The sequence below is a fragment of the Anolis carolinensis genome, chromosome 2, assembly GCF_035594765.1.
Source record: "Anolis carolinensis isolate JA03-04 chromosome 2, rAnoCar3.1.pri, whole genome shotgun sequence".
Classification (NCBI taxonomy): domain Eukaryota; kingdom Metazoa; phylum Chordata; class Lepidosauria; order Squamata; family Dactyloidae; genus Anolis; species Anolis carolinensis.
Window position 1 is genome coordinate 178234401 of NC_085842.1, and position 15436 is coordinate 178249836.

The 15436-nt window shown below is 41.6% G+C and overlaps 1 protein-coding gene across 5 annotated transcripts in view; it reads left to right on the plus strand.

Moving 5' to 3' along the window:
* Window positions 1-6197: 6197 nt before the first annotated feature.
* Window positions 6198-15436, plus strand: part of LOC100564947 (ATP-binding cassette sub-family A member 10) — a 114533-nt gene continuing 105294 nt past the window's right edge. Inside the window, exons 1-2 of one of the 5 annotated variants that reach the window (XM_062971169.1) lie at window positions 6198-6332; window positions 12631-12743. In XM_062971169.1, the coding sequence (XP_062827239.1) occupies window positions 12639-12743 (105 nt within the window). In that variant the 5' untranslated portion in view covers window positions 6198-6332; window positions 12631-12638. The other 4 variants (XR_010003106.1, XM_008121999.3, XM_008121998.3 and 1 more) reach the window with 4 other exon arrangements.

Genomic DNA, 15436 nt, shown 5'->3' on the forward strand with positions numbered 1-15436 from the left:
TCTGTTCTGTCCTGTCTCCCAACGGCATTGAATATTTGCCGTGTATGTGTACTGTGATCTGCCCTGAGTCCTCTTGGGCAGATAGGGCGGAATATAAATAAAGTCTTATAATATATCTGGCAAGATGGATGGATGGTATCCTTGAAGTGACTGGATTGACCTTGAAGGATCTGGGGATGGTGACAGCCGACAGGGAGCTCTGCCATGGGCTGGTCCATGAGGTCACGAAGAGTTGGAAGCAATTGACCAAATAAACAACAATTATATCTTTGCCATCTTCTCTGCCTGAAATACAACCTGGTAAGACACTACACTGACCTTTTCAACTTGATTTACTCTTGGACAAATTCTTCCTGCCATATCATTAAAATTATATACAGTTCCTAGATATTTTATTTATTGCATTGATTTTTGATGCAGATAACGCAGGTCTACAAAACCTGCATTCTTAAGTCATGATGCCTACAGTGGTGTCAAGCTGCATTTCTTCTACAGTGTAGATGTGCTGGTTTCTTTGTGGCCACCTTTAAGACTCGGTACTTTATTTTACATTGATTCGGCCAAAAAACAAAACAAAACCTTGTTCCACCACTCAGCTCTCAAGTTTTCTAGGAAGCTATATAAACTAATCCTGGTTTTCTCAGGACATGAATAAAACTCTGTCCTCATGAATGAAGAACAAGTTGTTCATTGTTTATCTGCTCCATCCATCTATATTGCTTTGACTTGCAACAGCTGTGGAGGCAGGAGCTCCCATTCTTTCTTCTCATCCTGTCCAAGAGCAACAATACATGGAGGTGGTCAGCTGTCCTGGATTCTATCCACCCCTTTGGCCTGAGCTAATAGCTAAGCTTTGCTTTGTTGTCAGCTTTGTGCTACAAGAGCTCTTCCATTTATGAATGGCTATGATTCCAATAAAGCTTCTAATTTCTTTTCCAGATGTTTCCACCCACTTAAATTGCAAATATGTCTTGGCGTGTTGTTGAGGTCAAGTCCAGTTTGATGCTGATCTGGTGTTTATAATTGAAATAAAACTCAGAACAATAAAGTTAGACATCAAATAAATACTACTCTTTAAGGCAGATGCCAACAATATAAAATGTCCAGTTGGATACATCAATGAGAAAATTCCAGTTATGGCATTCTGGTAAGAATTCTACAATGCTACAAGGCCAGGCTGTGGTGTAGGCTGGTTAGCAGCCAGCTGCAACAAATCACTCTGACCAAGAAGTCATGAGTTTGAGGCCAGCCTGGTGCCTGCGTCTGTCTCTGTCTCTGTTCTATGTTATGGCACTGAATGTTTGCCTTATATGTGTAATGTGATCCGCCCTGAGTCCCCTTCAGGGTGAGAAGGGTGGAATATAAATACTGCAAATAAATAAATAAATAAATAAATGCAACTCTATGTATGTACACTCAGAGGTTTTCAACAGTATGCAAGAGATTGTCAGCATAGATTGCAATACTATATACACTTGCTTAGCTATAGGTAAAGAAGACACGACATGTGCCAAAAAAAAAAAAAACCCGCTGGTAAACTCACTGTTTGTATTTACAAAAATGTGTACTTTGTAATTTCTTTTCTGTAAATACCCAAGGAATATGAAAAGTGATGTGGGAATTCATAATAATACTAGGGGCAGCTCCACACAGCCCTTTAATCTGGAAGCAATTACGTTTTAAAAATGCAATTGTTCCTGGGTTCTAGTCCATCCACCCACAGAAAGTGTCAACTTTTCTGGGGGTGGGGGTGTACACATGCCCTGCCTGGCTTTCTGGCAGGGCACCAGGACACAAAACTCCCTTTAAAAGCCATAAAACAAGGAAAATAACTCATCCACCATTCCTCCTACTCTGGAGTTCTCATGTCGTGCCAATAATGTGCCAGGAGAAGGGAGGGCAAAAGCGATTTTCCTCCTCTCTCCCCCTCTCCTGGCGCATCATTGGTATGTGCCACAAGAACTCCGGAGAAGGAAGTTGATGGCCAGGTGAGTTATTTTCCTTGTTTTAAAGCTTTTTCAAGGGGTTTTGGGAGAGGGCAGTGCTGTCTTGGGTTTCTTGGGCTCCAGGAGGCCAAGAAACCCGAGACAGACGTGTAGATAGGCATCAGAAGTTGCACAGCGTGATACCCAGTCCCATCTATACAACCCCTGCACCTGGGTCTTTCCAGCAGACAAATTAGCTTGTCACAAAGCAGGCTTTTCCTGCTTTGTGCCGAAAGCATTCGTATTTTTCCCTGAGGTCGTCCAGAGGAAAACATGGAAGGGCATGCACTTTAAGTACTGTCTGGATGTGCTATAGTACTTATTTTGGGTTTAGCATCTTGGGTAGCTCATTTAAAATTATTTCACTCTTAAGAGCCAGCACAGATTCATCACTTCAGGGACACAAACCACCAGCTGCCCCTGGTTTCCTCAGTCAGTGGAGCATAAGTATAGATGGCTGAAAGTGAGGAGGAGCTGAGGAGCCTTATAACTAAGGTGAAAGAAGAAAGTGCAAAAGCTGTGTTGCAGTTAAACATCAAGAAAACTAAGATGATGGCAACTGCAGACGAAGACTGTGGCCAGGAAATCAGAAGACGTTTACTTCTTGGGAGGAGAGCAATGACCAACCTTGATAAAATAGTGAAGAGTCGAGACATCACACTGGCAATGAAGGTCCGCATAGTTAAAGCAATGGTAAACTATGGATGCGAGAGCTGGACCATAAGGAAGGCTGAGCGAAGGAAGATAGACGCTTTTGAACTGTGGTGTTGGAGGAAAATCCTGAGAGTGCCTTGGACCGCAAGAAGATCCAACCAGTCCATACTCCAGGAGATAGTGCATGACTGCTCGCTGGAGGGAAGGGTATTAGAGGCAAAGATGAAATACTTTGGCCACATAATGAGAAGATAGGAAAGCTTGGAGTAGAGAATGATGCTGGGGAAAATGGAAGGGAAAAGGAAGAGGGGCCGACCAAGGCAAGATGGGTGGATGGTATCCTTGAAGTGACTGGCTTGACCTTTAAAGAGATGGGGGCGGCCAGGGCCAATACACAGCTCTGGCATGGGCTGGTCCATGAGGTCACGAAGATTCGGAAGTGACTGAGCAAATAAACAACAACAAGAAGTACAGAGACTACTGGGAGATTACCACTATTGACGCTTCACCTCTTTCCTCCCATTCTCTTTCACATTATGTTGCTATCATGCCCTCTTCAACTATTTCTTCAACATCACTGTCGCTTTCCTTTGTTAAACCCCATTGCTGCCCTTCTCATTCGCTCTTGTCCCAACCTTGCAATATCAGAAATCTCTCTTGTGGTCTGTGTTCATCTCTCTTGCTTCATCTTCTGCCTCTGCTGTGCTTCCATTGCACATCTCACTTTCTCTTCACCTGTCCTTGTCTCACCTCATGTTATTCTTCATGCCTCCCTTACTCATTGCTGATGGAAATGCAACAAGGGTTAGCACTGAAATGTGAAAATGCCTCATGGCAGATAGTCTGAGTGATCTAAAGTGCCCCCGCCCCCCGCCGCCATGGCTGCATCCACACTTGTTGAAATACTTTAGAAAAAACTGCATTGGAGCTGTCCTAGATGTAGCATGGGGAGTCTCAAAGCTGTGTGATTCCTGACCACATATCAGCACCAGTGCCCTGTTCTCCTGGGAGCCACCACTGTTTCACCAGCCAGAAGCACCTCCAAGCAGTTCCCTGGCAGAGCTTTAGGGTGATGTTGCTTCTGGTGATGTAGAAATAGGGCACTCAGAAGTGACCTTGCCATCAAGGCTCTGCCAGAGAGCTGCTTCTAGCCAGGAACACAGCAGCAGGGTTTTTTTAAAAAAAATGTGGACACTGGATTGCACCAGACCCAGCCCTATCATGCTGACCACACTTCAAAAAGCTATAAATAAATGCATAAATAAATAGCTAGCTCTGGAGTCAGGTTAATTAGCCACAATTGTGTGGACTTCATATTTTTTAATTTGTTCTGGGTTTTTTGTTTGTTTGTTTGTTTTTTTGTTCTCGGTTCAGTACAACTGGTGTATCTCAGGCCTTCTGTAGGAGATCCAGCACTGGTTCAGAACTAAGGGCCCATAGTTCAACAAGTGGGTTGGTCAATACCTGGATCCAGATTCATGGTTGGCCTATCCTTTACTGCAGCTGTAACCAAATATCATTGTGGCTTTTTTCTTTTCCACCAAACTATGTTTGCATAGCTTTCAGGATTTAGCATGCAAAGTACAGTAGAGTCTCACTTATCCAACATAAACGGGCTGGCAGAACGTTGGATAAGCAAATATGTTGGATAATAAGGAAAGATTAAGAAAAAGCCTATTAAACATCAAAATAGGTTATGATTTTACAAATTAAGCACCAAAACATCATGTAATACAACAAATATCATCATCATCATCATCATCATCATCATCATCATTTAATTACTTATTAATCACCCTCCATCCACGATGCTCTAGGCGATTTACAAGATAAAATTGTAAAGGATAAAAATACATACATAAAAATATTAATAAAATTAACATAGATTAAAAGCTCTAGTAAAGAGCCAGGTCTTGAGTGCTAGGGTAAAAGGCCCTAACTCACGCATGGCTCTCATATAGGGCGGCAAGGCATTCCATAAGGCAGGGGCAGAAATAGAAAAAGCTCTGCGTCTGGTCCTTTCCAAGTGCACTTCTCTAGGACCCGGTACATAAAGTAAGTCTCGTTGGGATGGTCGTTGCGACCTCCGATGATGGGAGAAGGAGAGACGGTCCCTAAGGTACGATGGGCCTTGGCCGTAAAGAGTTTTAAAGGACAGAAAAAGTAGTTCATTACACATTAATGCTATGTAGTAATTACTGTATTTACGAATTTAGTACCAAAATATCACAATCCATTGAAAACATTGACTACAAAAATGTTTTGGATAATCCAGAACGTTGGATAAGTGAGACTCTACTGTATACTTCACACCTGGTCACACAACTCCAAAATTAATTTCTGCCTGGATATAGATATAATCAGTTTGAATGCATTAGTTATCTTGCTAAAGTAACCCTTTTGGAGCATGCAATTATATTCACAGATTTCTTGCCATTCTTTTTTGTTTGTCTGTTTCAAAAGATCTTTGTCTGCAAGCCATATCCGGAAGGGTCAAATATCAAAATCCCTGACTCTAAAATCACTAGTGTAAAATAAATAGATGTTTCTGTTTGGGGAAAATATAATTTGTAAAACAGACCTTGCTTGCTCTTTGTCCTACATCCCACTCCCCAATCCCTGAAATGTCTTTTCCTGGTATTCAGTGCTGCTGCTGGTCTACATTATCACTGGGGCTTGTGAAATCATCTCCACTTCCAGTGAGTAGCTGTCAAATAGTGAATTAAATTCATATTTAACAGGCCCCTATCAGACAACAGTGAAGGGAACTAGAAAGAATTACAGATTTAAAAATCCTCCAAAAATGCATGAACAAACTATTCAGCTATAACAGAAAAGCCTAAACAAGATGGACTACAAAAGAGGCACAACTATGTGGCCCAAATGATTAATTGGAACTTATTTCACAAGTACAACCTGGCAGAAAAACAACAGGAAAAACTCAGCCGTTATCAGGACCTCAAAATCGAACTGCAAATGCTCTGGCGTAAACCAGTACAGGTGGTTCCGGTGGTAATCGGCACACTGGGTGCCATGCCAAGAGATCTCAGCCGGCATTTGAAAATAATAGACATTGACAAAATCACGATCTGTCAACTGCAAAAGGCCACCTGTGCGCATCATTCGAAAATACATCACACAGTCCTAAACGCTTGGGAAGTGTTTAACTTGTGATTTTGTGATACGAAATCCAGCATATAGATCTCGTTTGTGTCATACTGTGTTTTTGTGTCAGTAAAATAATAATAATATAATTTATTTTTTACCCACCTCTCTTCGTGACTCGAGGTGGGTTACAGAATTATTAATCTATGAGCACAACTTTGTGGGACTATGGGCTTTAGAATATTGCTTCCTTGTTGTAGTTTATAATAATTATTTTAGAAGCTTGGAATGAATCCTATCTTTCAGGATGATGTAAGATGTTATTTCAAATTGATCTACGAGTACTTACTGTGATGACACAGATATCAACCTTTGCTCAAAGGGGCCTGTCAAAGACCTTTTTTGGCAGTTATTGAAAGAAACTTTTGTTTTCATACTGTTGTGCTTTTATTGGATTTTACTGTACATCCTTTGAGAGGCGGGTGGACAGAAATAGAGTTCATAAACCAATATGGTTCTTACATTAAGCAAGCTGTTGGACTCTGCCAAATCCTGATCGTTTTACTTATTGGTCCAACTGCAGGAAAGGTGGGTTAAATTTTCACAGCAGAAAGCTGCCGCACTGTTTGGGGGAAAGATTTAGGATGAGGGGGAGGAGAGGAAATACTGTAATGGATAGAGAAAAAGCAAAGACTCAAAGTGATTGCGAAAGACTGTGGCTTTTTTGGCTGCATTGATGCCTGAGTGAAAAGGAGCAGAAAGAGCAGCTGCAGACAAAGAAATAACGTTTCCAGGGTTTTGCAGACATCTCTGAATTATCTTGAAGAACTTCTAGATTAAATTGATTGCTTAAGGTAAGTTTTTATGTAATTTGCTCCATTGGATTAATATTACTTTTTTGGATTTATTAAAACATAAACAATTACTACTTGAACTGAAACACTTGAACTCTGTATACTACTATGTTGCCAAGTGAAAGCTGTGTTACTGAACCAGAGCTTGGAAAAACTGTGCCCTTGTTGTCCAACGGGCTTGGCATCTGCAGTCCAACAGCAATTTTTCAAAGTCTGCCCTTGGTTCACATCAGTCTAAGGTCCCTTCCACACAGCCCTATATCCCAGAATATCAAGGCAGAAAATCCCACATTATCTGAGTGTGGACTCACTCAGATAACCCAATTTAAAGCAGATGTTGTGGGACTTTCTGCCTTAATATTCTGGGATATAGGGCTGTGTGGAAAGACCCTAGTAAAGGTAAAGGTTTTCCCCTGATGTTAAGTCCAGTCGTGACCGACTCTGGGGGTTGGTGCTCATCTTTATTTCTGAGCCGAAGAGCCGGCGTTGTCCGTAGACACCTCCAAGCTCATGTGGCCGGCATGACTGCATGGAACTCCGTTATCTTCCCGCTGGAAAGACCCAAAGTAGTATGCTATTACTTATGAGTTGTCTTCCTTGATTTCAAAGGGGCTGAATATATTTGCATAAAAATGAAACTGAACTCTGATATTGTCTGCTAAGGCAAATTAATTCTACTTAAGCAAGCTATTTATGCATATCTTGTTTTCCCATAATTAGAAAACAAATCATATTTATCTATCTCCCTATCTTTCTTTCTTTTTTTACTATATAATAAATCCCACATTATCTGCTTTGAACTGGGTTATATGGCAGTATGGACTCAGATAACCCAGTTTAAAGCAGATATTGTGGGACTTTCTGCCTTAATATTCTGGGATATAGGGCTGTGTGGAAAGACCCTAGTAAAGGTTTCCCCTGACGTTAAGTCTAGTCGTGTCCGGCTCTGGGGGTTGGTGCTCATCTTCATTTCTAAGCCGAAGAGCCGGCGTTGTCCGTAGACACCTCCAAGCTCATGTGGCCGGCATGGAATGCCGTTATCTTCCCACCGGAGCAGTATCTATTGATCTACTCACATTTGCATGTTTTTGAACTGCTAGATTGGCAGAAGCTGGAGCTAACAACAGGCGCTCACTCCGCTCCCCGGATTTGAACCTGGGACCTTTCGGTCTACAAGTTCAGCAGCTTAGCGCTTTAACACACTGAGCCACCGGAGGCTCCATATCTGCCTTGATATTCTGGGTTATATGGCTATGTGGAAGGGCCCTGAGATAAGACTTGTGGTGTACCTTTAAGCCATTTCTGATTTATGGTGATCCAAGGCCACGATGGCGCAGCGGGTTAAACTGCTGAGCTGCAAAACTTGCTTACCGGAAGGTCAGCGGTTCGAATTTGCAGGACAGGGTGAGCTCTCATTGTTAGTCCCATCTTCTGCCAATCTAGCAGTTTGAAAACATCCAACTGTGCGTAGATCAATAGGTATTTCTTCTGCGGGAAGGTAACAGCACTCCGTGCAGTCATGCTGGCCACATGACCTAGGAGGTGTCTACAGACAATGCTGGCACGAACCCCAAGAGTTAATGTCAAGGGGAAACCTTTACCTTTACCTTTAAGGGCAAATCTGTCATGGGGATTTTCTTCACAAGATTTATTTAATGGGGACTTTGCTTTTGTCTTCTAATGAGGCTGAGTGTGACTTGCCCAAAGTCACCCAATTCCCACTAGGGGCCTTTCCATACAGTCATATGACCCAGAATATCAAGGCAGAAAATCCCACTATATCTGCTTTGAACTGGTTTATCTGAGTCCACACTGCCATATATTCCAGCTCAAAACAGAAAATGTGGGATTTTATTCAGCTGTGTGAAAGGGGCCCCAGTTTGAATGGCCAAGCAGGGATTCGAACCCTGACCTGCAGAGCCATACATAGTCCAGCACTCAAACCACCACACTACACTCTCTATTAAACTATAGTAAAACACTGAAGCTACAAGAATTAAAACTATTGCAATCATAATGTGATAGCCAAGGTTTCAGCTCTCCCTATTGAACTTGCACGTAGCAATAACAAGGTAGGAGCAGGGTTATTTTTAAAGTCCTTTCTTATGTAGTTTTGGAAAGGTTGGTTGGACTTCTTATGATGAATTATTTTAGCCTAGGTCTTTGAAACAATATTTTTTTGAGATATACTTCTTATATTTTCCTCTGTGCCCGAAATGGTATTTGCAGGTGAAGGTCCTTAACCTCATTTATTGTGATAGTGAACATAACAGGAGGAATTTATCCTTTCTTAGGGATTACAAAACAGAGTTCATCTCCTTCTCTTTAATTTTGATTACTGTATATACTCAAGTATAAACCTAGTTTTTCATCCCTTTTTTTAAGACTGAAAAAGCCCCCCCTCGGCTTATACTCGGGTGAGGGTCCTGGTTGGCTTATATTTGGATCAGCTTATACTTGAGAATATATGGTACATTTATTATTTTTCTCTATTATTATTGGTATTATTACATTTATTATTTTTCTTTATTATTGTCACTACTATTACATTTATTTTACTCTATTTTTATTATTATTAATACATTTATTATTTCACTCTATTTATTATTCCTGATTTTTATTATTATTATTATTATTACATGTATTATTTTACTCTATTATTATTAAAAGGATACATAAGCACATTTACATTGAAGAAGATGAGAATAATGATTTGATCATGTGGTCATGTGGGTCATATGGCCGGCAGGACTGAATGGAGCGCCATTACCTTCCTGCCAGATCTATTGATCTACTCACATTTGCATGTTTCTGAACTGCTAGGTTGGCTTGATTATCAATACTATTTGGCAAATACTTTTTGTGCAAATATTTGTCCACCTTCTTCAGAGACATTTCTTGACATTTATACAAAATCAAATAATAGCTGTGGAAAGATTTTTTTAATACTTTCATTATCAATTTCAGTCTCCTGCCCCTTCTGTAATTTTAATGTCAATTCCCCCTTCTCTTTTCTTAGTTCAATTGCCAATCATTTTGCCAGTTAATTAGAAAACTTGAACTGCTTTTGTTTAGCATAGGTAAAGGTTGAGAACCACTGCTGTAGAGCCTAGTGCATATTATTCTCTGACCAAATCTATCCCAATTTTGGCAAGAAAAAGGACACATTTCCAAGCAATTGAATTACCGTATATACTCAAAGATAAGCCGAGTTTTTCAGCCCTTATTTATGAGCTGAAAAAGCCTCCCTCAGCTTATATTCTTAGGTTTTCTTTTGCAAAACCTCCCTCCTCTGCTTCTCCTCCCAGGCTGGTTATCTTATATTTTTTTGAGAAAGAGAGACAGAGAAGAAGCAAATGTTTTCAAAAGCGAAAGGAGAGTGTGAGAGAAACCCTTGCAAGCCAGATTGCATGGGCAGAAGGGGAAGAAAAAAAAAGATATTTTTGCAAATTTGCACGATTCATTGCTATTATTATTATTATTACTACTACTACTACTACTACTACTACTATTGCAAGAACATTTGAGTCCAAAGGGAGAGAAGGGGGGAAAAGAGAGCAACAGAAGGTGTGTATTTCTTTTTATTCCTAAGGAAACAAAAATGAGGTGGGCTTTTTTGGGAGGGGGAGAGAAGTTTTAAAAAGCCTTTTCTGGCTACTTTTAGAGTTTGAAAAAGGGAGAAAGAAAAGAGGTGGGAAAGGGCAGGAGAAAAGAGGACAAAGTTGTTTTTAGGGGGGGCTTTGCTGGCATTTCTTCCTTGGGTAAATGCATGCCCCAAAGCTTCTAAATATTTATATAGATGTTCCCCCTACAAATACATTAATATATGAATTTTCCTCTCATATGTTTACAGGTCTTTGCAAGTCCTATGTAAATATAGATAACTAGAGATTTCCATGTACCTGTATATCTGTTCCTATATGTATACATTAATTTTATATATGAATTTCATATGATTTTTATCCTCACATGTTTGCAAGTGCAGAGGAAAAATGCGCATACACACACACACACAAACACACACACGTCTAGATAGATGTAAACATTGATAAATAGGGCTTGGAAATATTGCAGGAGTAAAATGCACATAGAGAGAGGATTTGCAAAGGTTTCAGGGGGAAATGCACATGTGAAATTAGTATATATAATGATATTTCTATATCTAGCTCTGCATTGTTTATGTAGGCATTATATGTTTGCCTGTTACTATGTTGGAAGCTGGCCTGAGTCCCCAGGGGGAGATAGATAGGGCAGGGTACAAATGAAGCTGTTGATGATGATGATGATGATGATGATGATTATAAAGTTATTGTTGCTTTTCCACTTATAGAGTTAGTTTACTGTTTTTCTTTGAAATACAGTAAATATTCAAAACATTTAACCCACTGATGCCTCAATTAATGTAATTTTATTGGTATCTAATTTTATTTTTGAAATTTACCAGTAGCTGCTGCATTTCCCACCCTCGGCTTATACTCGAGTCAATAAGTTTTCCCAGTTTTTTGTGGTAAAATTAGGTGCCTCGGCTTATATTCGGGTCGGCTTATACTCGAGTATATATGGTAAGCCATGACATTTAATAATAATAATAATAATAATAATAATAATAATAATAATAATAATAATAAGCTTTATTCTTGTATCCTGCCACCATCTCCCTGAAGGGACTTGGGGCAGCTTGCATACAGCACAAGGTGCCTAAAAGCAGTAAACAAAACACAATTTAAAATACAATTGAATAAAACATATAGGCATAGAAAACAATAACTTAAAACTCAATTAAAACAGTGCTCATTAACCAATGGCGGTAAGCTACTATAAACGTGGCCAGGCTGTAAACAATAGGACAAGGGAATGGGGTAAGTGCAAAGCTGTATACACATTGGGATGAGGGCATTGGGACGAAGTGCAAGGCTGCATAACAATTACATAAATCAACTAGGGACTAGGCATTCTCAAAAGCTTGTTTAAACAACCAGGTCTTCAGGTCCCTGTGGAAGGAGGGCACTGTGGAAGGAGGGCACTGTGGGAGCTAATCCATGATTTTAACATTTTATCTTGTATGTGGTTTTTATGACTTGTTCTTATGGTTTGATTATTGTTTCATTGGTTTTCTTGTCTTGTTTTTATTGTTCTGTTCGGGCTTTGCCCCATGTAAGCCGCCCTGAGTCCCTTTGGGGAGATGGGGTGGGGTATAAGAATAAAATTATTATTATTATTATTATTATTATTATTATTATTATTATTGCCTGCCTAATTTCCCTGGGGAGGACGTTCCAAAGCCGGGGGGCCACCACCAAGAAGGCCTTCTCTTTTGTCCCTACCAACCGCACTTGTGGCAGTGGCAGGACAGAGGAGGGCCTCCCCGGCATATCTTAGAGCCTGTGCAAGTTCATAGGGGGAATGCAGTCACTCTGAATTGGGACTGGAAATGTATGGGCAACCAATGGAGTTACTTTAGTAGGAGCATCATGTGCTCCTTATACCTAGCTCCAGTTAGAACACTAGCTGCTGATCTCTCCACCAGTCGCACTTTCCGAGCCATCTTCAAAGGCAGCCCCACATAGAGTGCATTGCAGTAATCCAGTCTATATATAACTAAAGCATGGACCACTGTTGCCAAATCAGGCTTTTTGAGGTACGGTCACAGTTGACATACTAACTTTAACTGTGTGAAGGCCCACACCTGAGTTTCAAGCATCAGTGCTGAGTCCAGGAGAACCCACAAACTACGGACCTATGTCCTCAGGGGGAGTGTAGCCCCACTGAGCACAGGTATCCATGCTATACTCCGATCGGCCTCTCAACTGACCAGGAGGACCTCTGACTTGTCTGAATTAAGCTTCAGTTTGTTAGCCCTCATCCAGTCCATCACAGCTGCCAGGTGTAACATAGCCCAGCATTGATTTTTTTCAGGAAAATACTCATGCAATGTGTATTTTGCTAACAAAGAGAAGGGGGGAAGGTGTGTTGCAATGTTTAACTTTTGTCTACTGCTGAACCCAGTGTCAAGATTTTTCCTTTTCAAGCAGGGCACAAAATGCCAAAGGAACATCAGAAAAAGAGAAGTTTATGCCAACAAACCGGGGCACTCTTGTGGAAGAACATACTTCTGAAATGGAGGATGAGAATACAAAGTGTTCAGGTATATGTAAGGAACTAACTGGGGTAAAAAGAAAACTGAGATGCTGGGTTGTTGTATGTTTTCCAGGCTGTATGGCCATGTTCCAGAAGTATTCTCTCCTGACGTTTCGCCCACATCTATGACAGACATCCTCAGAGGTTGTGAGGTATGGAGAAACTAAGCAAGGAAGGTTTATATTCTGGAATATGGCCATACAGCCCGGAAAACATACAACAACCCTGTGATCCTAGCCATGAAAGCCTTCGACAACAAACTGAGATGCTGTTTGGACACTATTTTTTCTCCAGATACTGTATTGGCACTTTGATCTGCTGGAATCTCGATACTAATGGACTCATTTTGCATCCTGCTAAGGCAGTAGTTCTCAACCTGGGGTCCCCAGATGTTTTTGACTTTCAACGCCCTGAAATTCTGAACATCTGGTAAACTGGCTGGGATTTCTGGGAGTTGTAGACCAAAAACATCTGGGGACCCTAGGCTGAGAACCATTGTGCTAAGAGGATGTTGACAGGTTTCTGCAATACTGCCTATTCCCCATGAAGCAGGGAATAGTCACGCAAGGAGGGAGGACTTTGGAAGTCATTCAGTAACTCAGAGGGGTATATGGTTCAAACACGTATAAATCCACATGAGGACTGACTAAGGACCTCATAACATGGAAGTCCCCAACACGGAGAACAATGGAGGGATTCGCCAGACAGCGTGGCGAATCCATGAGACAGTGAGGAAAACCGTCACCCCATGCCCTGCATTTCCCACATCGCTGCTTTCCCCATCCCACGGGGGAAAGCGTTGCCACCCAGATTATCTCCCCATTGTAGGCAATGAGGACACTGGAAGAACATGTTTTCTGGGCAGCATCTTAGGATGCTGCCTGGACACTACAAGGTTGGAGCCCCGCTAGAAGTAGCCCAACATCATGCGATGGCCTCCATCTGACTGCCCTGACAGCATCCTAGGAGCATCCTAGGAGACAATGTGATGAGGTTCTATCCTATGCTGAGCCATACAGGTCTTCAGTCAATGTTTCAACTAGGATTTAGGAACTGAAATAGAGAGCAGAGCAAAGGCATACAAAAATAAGAGAAGGGTAGGCGAGGCGGAGATGTTTAGCAAAGAGTGAGGAGCAGGGAGAAGGAGAAAAAGAGGAAAGTGACACCCATACTAGAATCATAGAATCATAGAATAGTAGCGTTGGAAGAGACCTCATGGGCCATCCAATCCAACCTCCCGCTAAGAAGCAGGAAATCGCATTCAAAGCACCCCCGACATATGGCCATCCAGCCTCTGCTTAAAAGCCTCCAAAGAAGGAGCCTCCACCACAGTCTGAGGCAGAGAGTTCCACTGCTAAACACCCCTCACAGTGAGGAAGTTCTTCCTGATGTTCAGGTGGAATCTCCTTTCCTGTAGTTTGCAGCCATTGTTCCGTGTCCTAGTCTCCAGGGCAGCAGCAAACAAGCTTGCTCCCTCCTCCCTATGACTTCCCCTCACATATTTGTACATGGCTATCATGTCTCCTCTCAGCCTTCTCTTTTGCAGGCTAACATGCCCAGCTCTTTAAGCCGCTCCTCATAGGGCTTGTTCTCCAGACCCTTAATCATTTTAGTCGCCCTCCTCTGGACGCTTTCCAGCTTGTCAACATCTCCCTTCAACTGTGGTGCCCAGAATTGGACGCAGTATTCCAGGTGTGGTCTGACCAAGGCAGAATAGAGGGGGAGCAGGACTTCCCTGGATCTAAACGCTATTCCCCTATTGATGCAGGCCAGAATCCCGTTGGCTTTTTTAGCTGCCGAAAGCAACAGAAAGTGCTAAAAAAGATAGACAGCCTTTTGTTGTTATTGTTGTTTGAGATATACATGCCTCAGGCCAAGTGCAGCAGCTTCATTCATTTAGGGCAGGATGCAGAACGGGGGAGCAGATCTTGGAAAGTCAACAATAATACAGGTAGCAATTTGCTGCACTATAGTTTAAATTAGTTATTAATTAAATGGGAGATTGCTAAAGAGTCAACACATTTTTACATTTCCACTTGATTCTTAATTCAAAGTCTGGTTTTCTTATATTCCCCCCCCCCCCCCAAAAAAAATCTGTTATCTACACTAGACATTGTTTAGAACAGGGGTTGCCAAACCTTGGAAAGAGAAGTGTTTTAGACTTCAGCTTTCAAAGACCCTAGTGAATTTAGTAACTTTTGGGAATTCTGGGAGATGTCGTATACTGCTTCCTCTCTTCTTTCCCAACAGAGCCCATTACACAATTGTTGTCGGGGCTCCATTGGAAAAGGGGAGAGGAAGCTGTGTATGCCTCTGCTGCTGCAACATAGGAGGCTTCCCATGTTGCCTTCAGGACAATGGGAAAAGCCGGGCAACTACACTTCCCCCCATGTGATGGGGTCCCTGGTTAAGTCACGTGATGCAGGGCATGGAGCGACAGGTTCTTGCCATGATGTGTGGCGAATCTATGGATCTTTGTGATAAGGTTGTGGGTATAGTAGCAAGAGGCCTTTTTGAACATTTGGGTGGGGAAATGGTGGCCGTGTCAATCAGCAGCAACTGATTCCTTGAGATGGTGTTTTCCTTTATTTGTGGAATGAACTTACTCATGGATTGTATCAAATTATTATTATTATTTTATTTTTATACCCGCCCCATCTCCCCAAGGGGACTCGGGGCAGCTTACATGGGCAAAACACT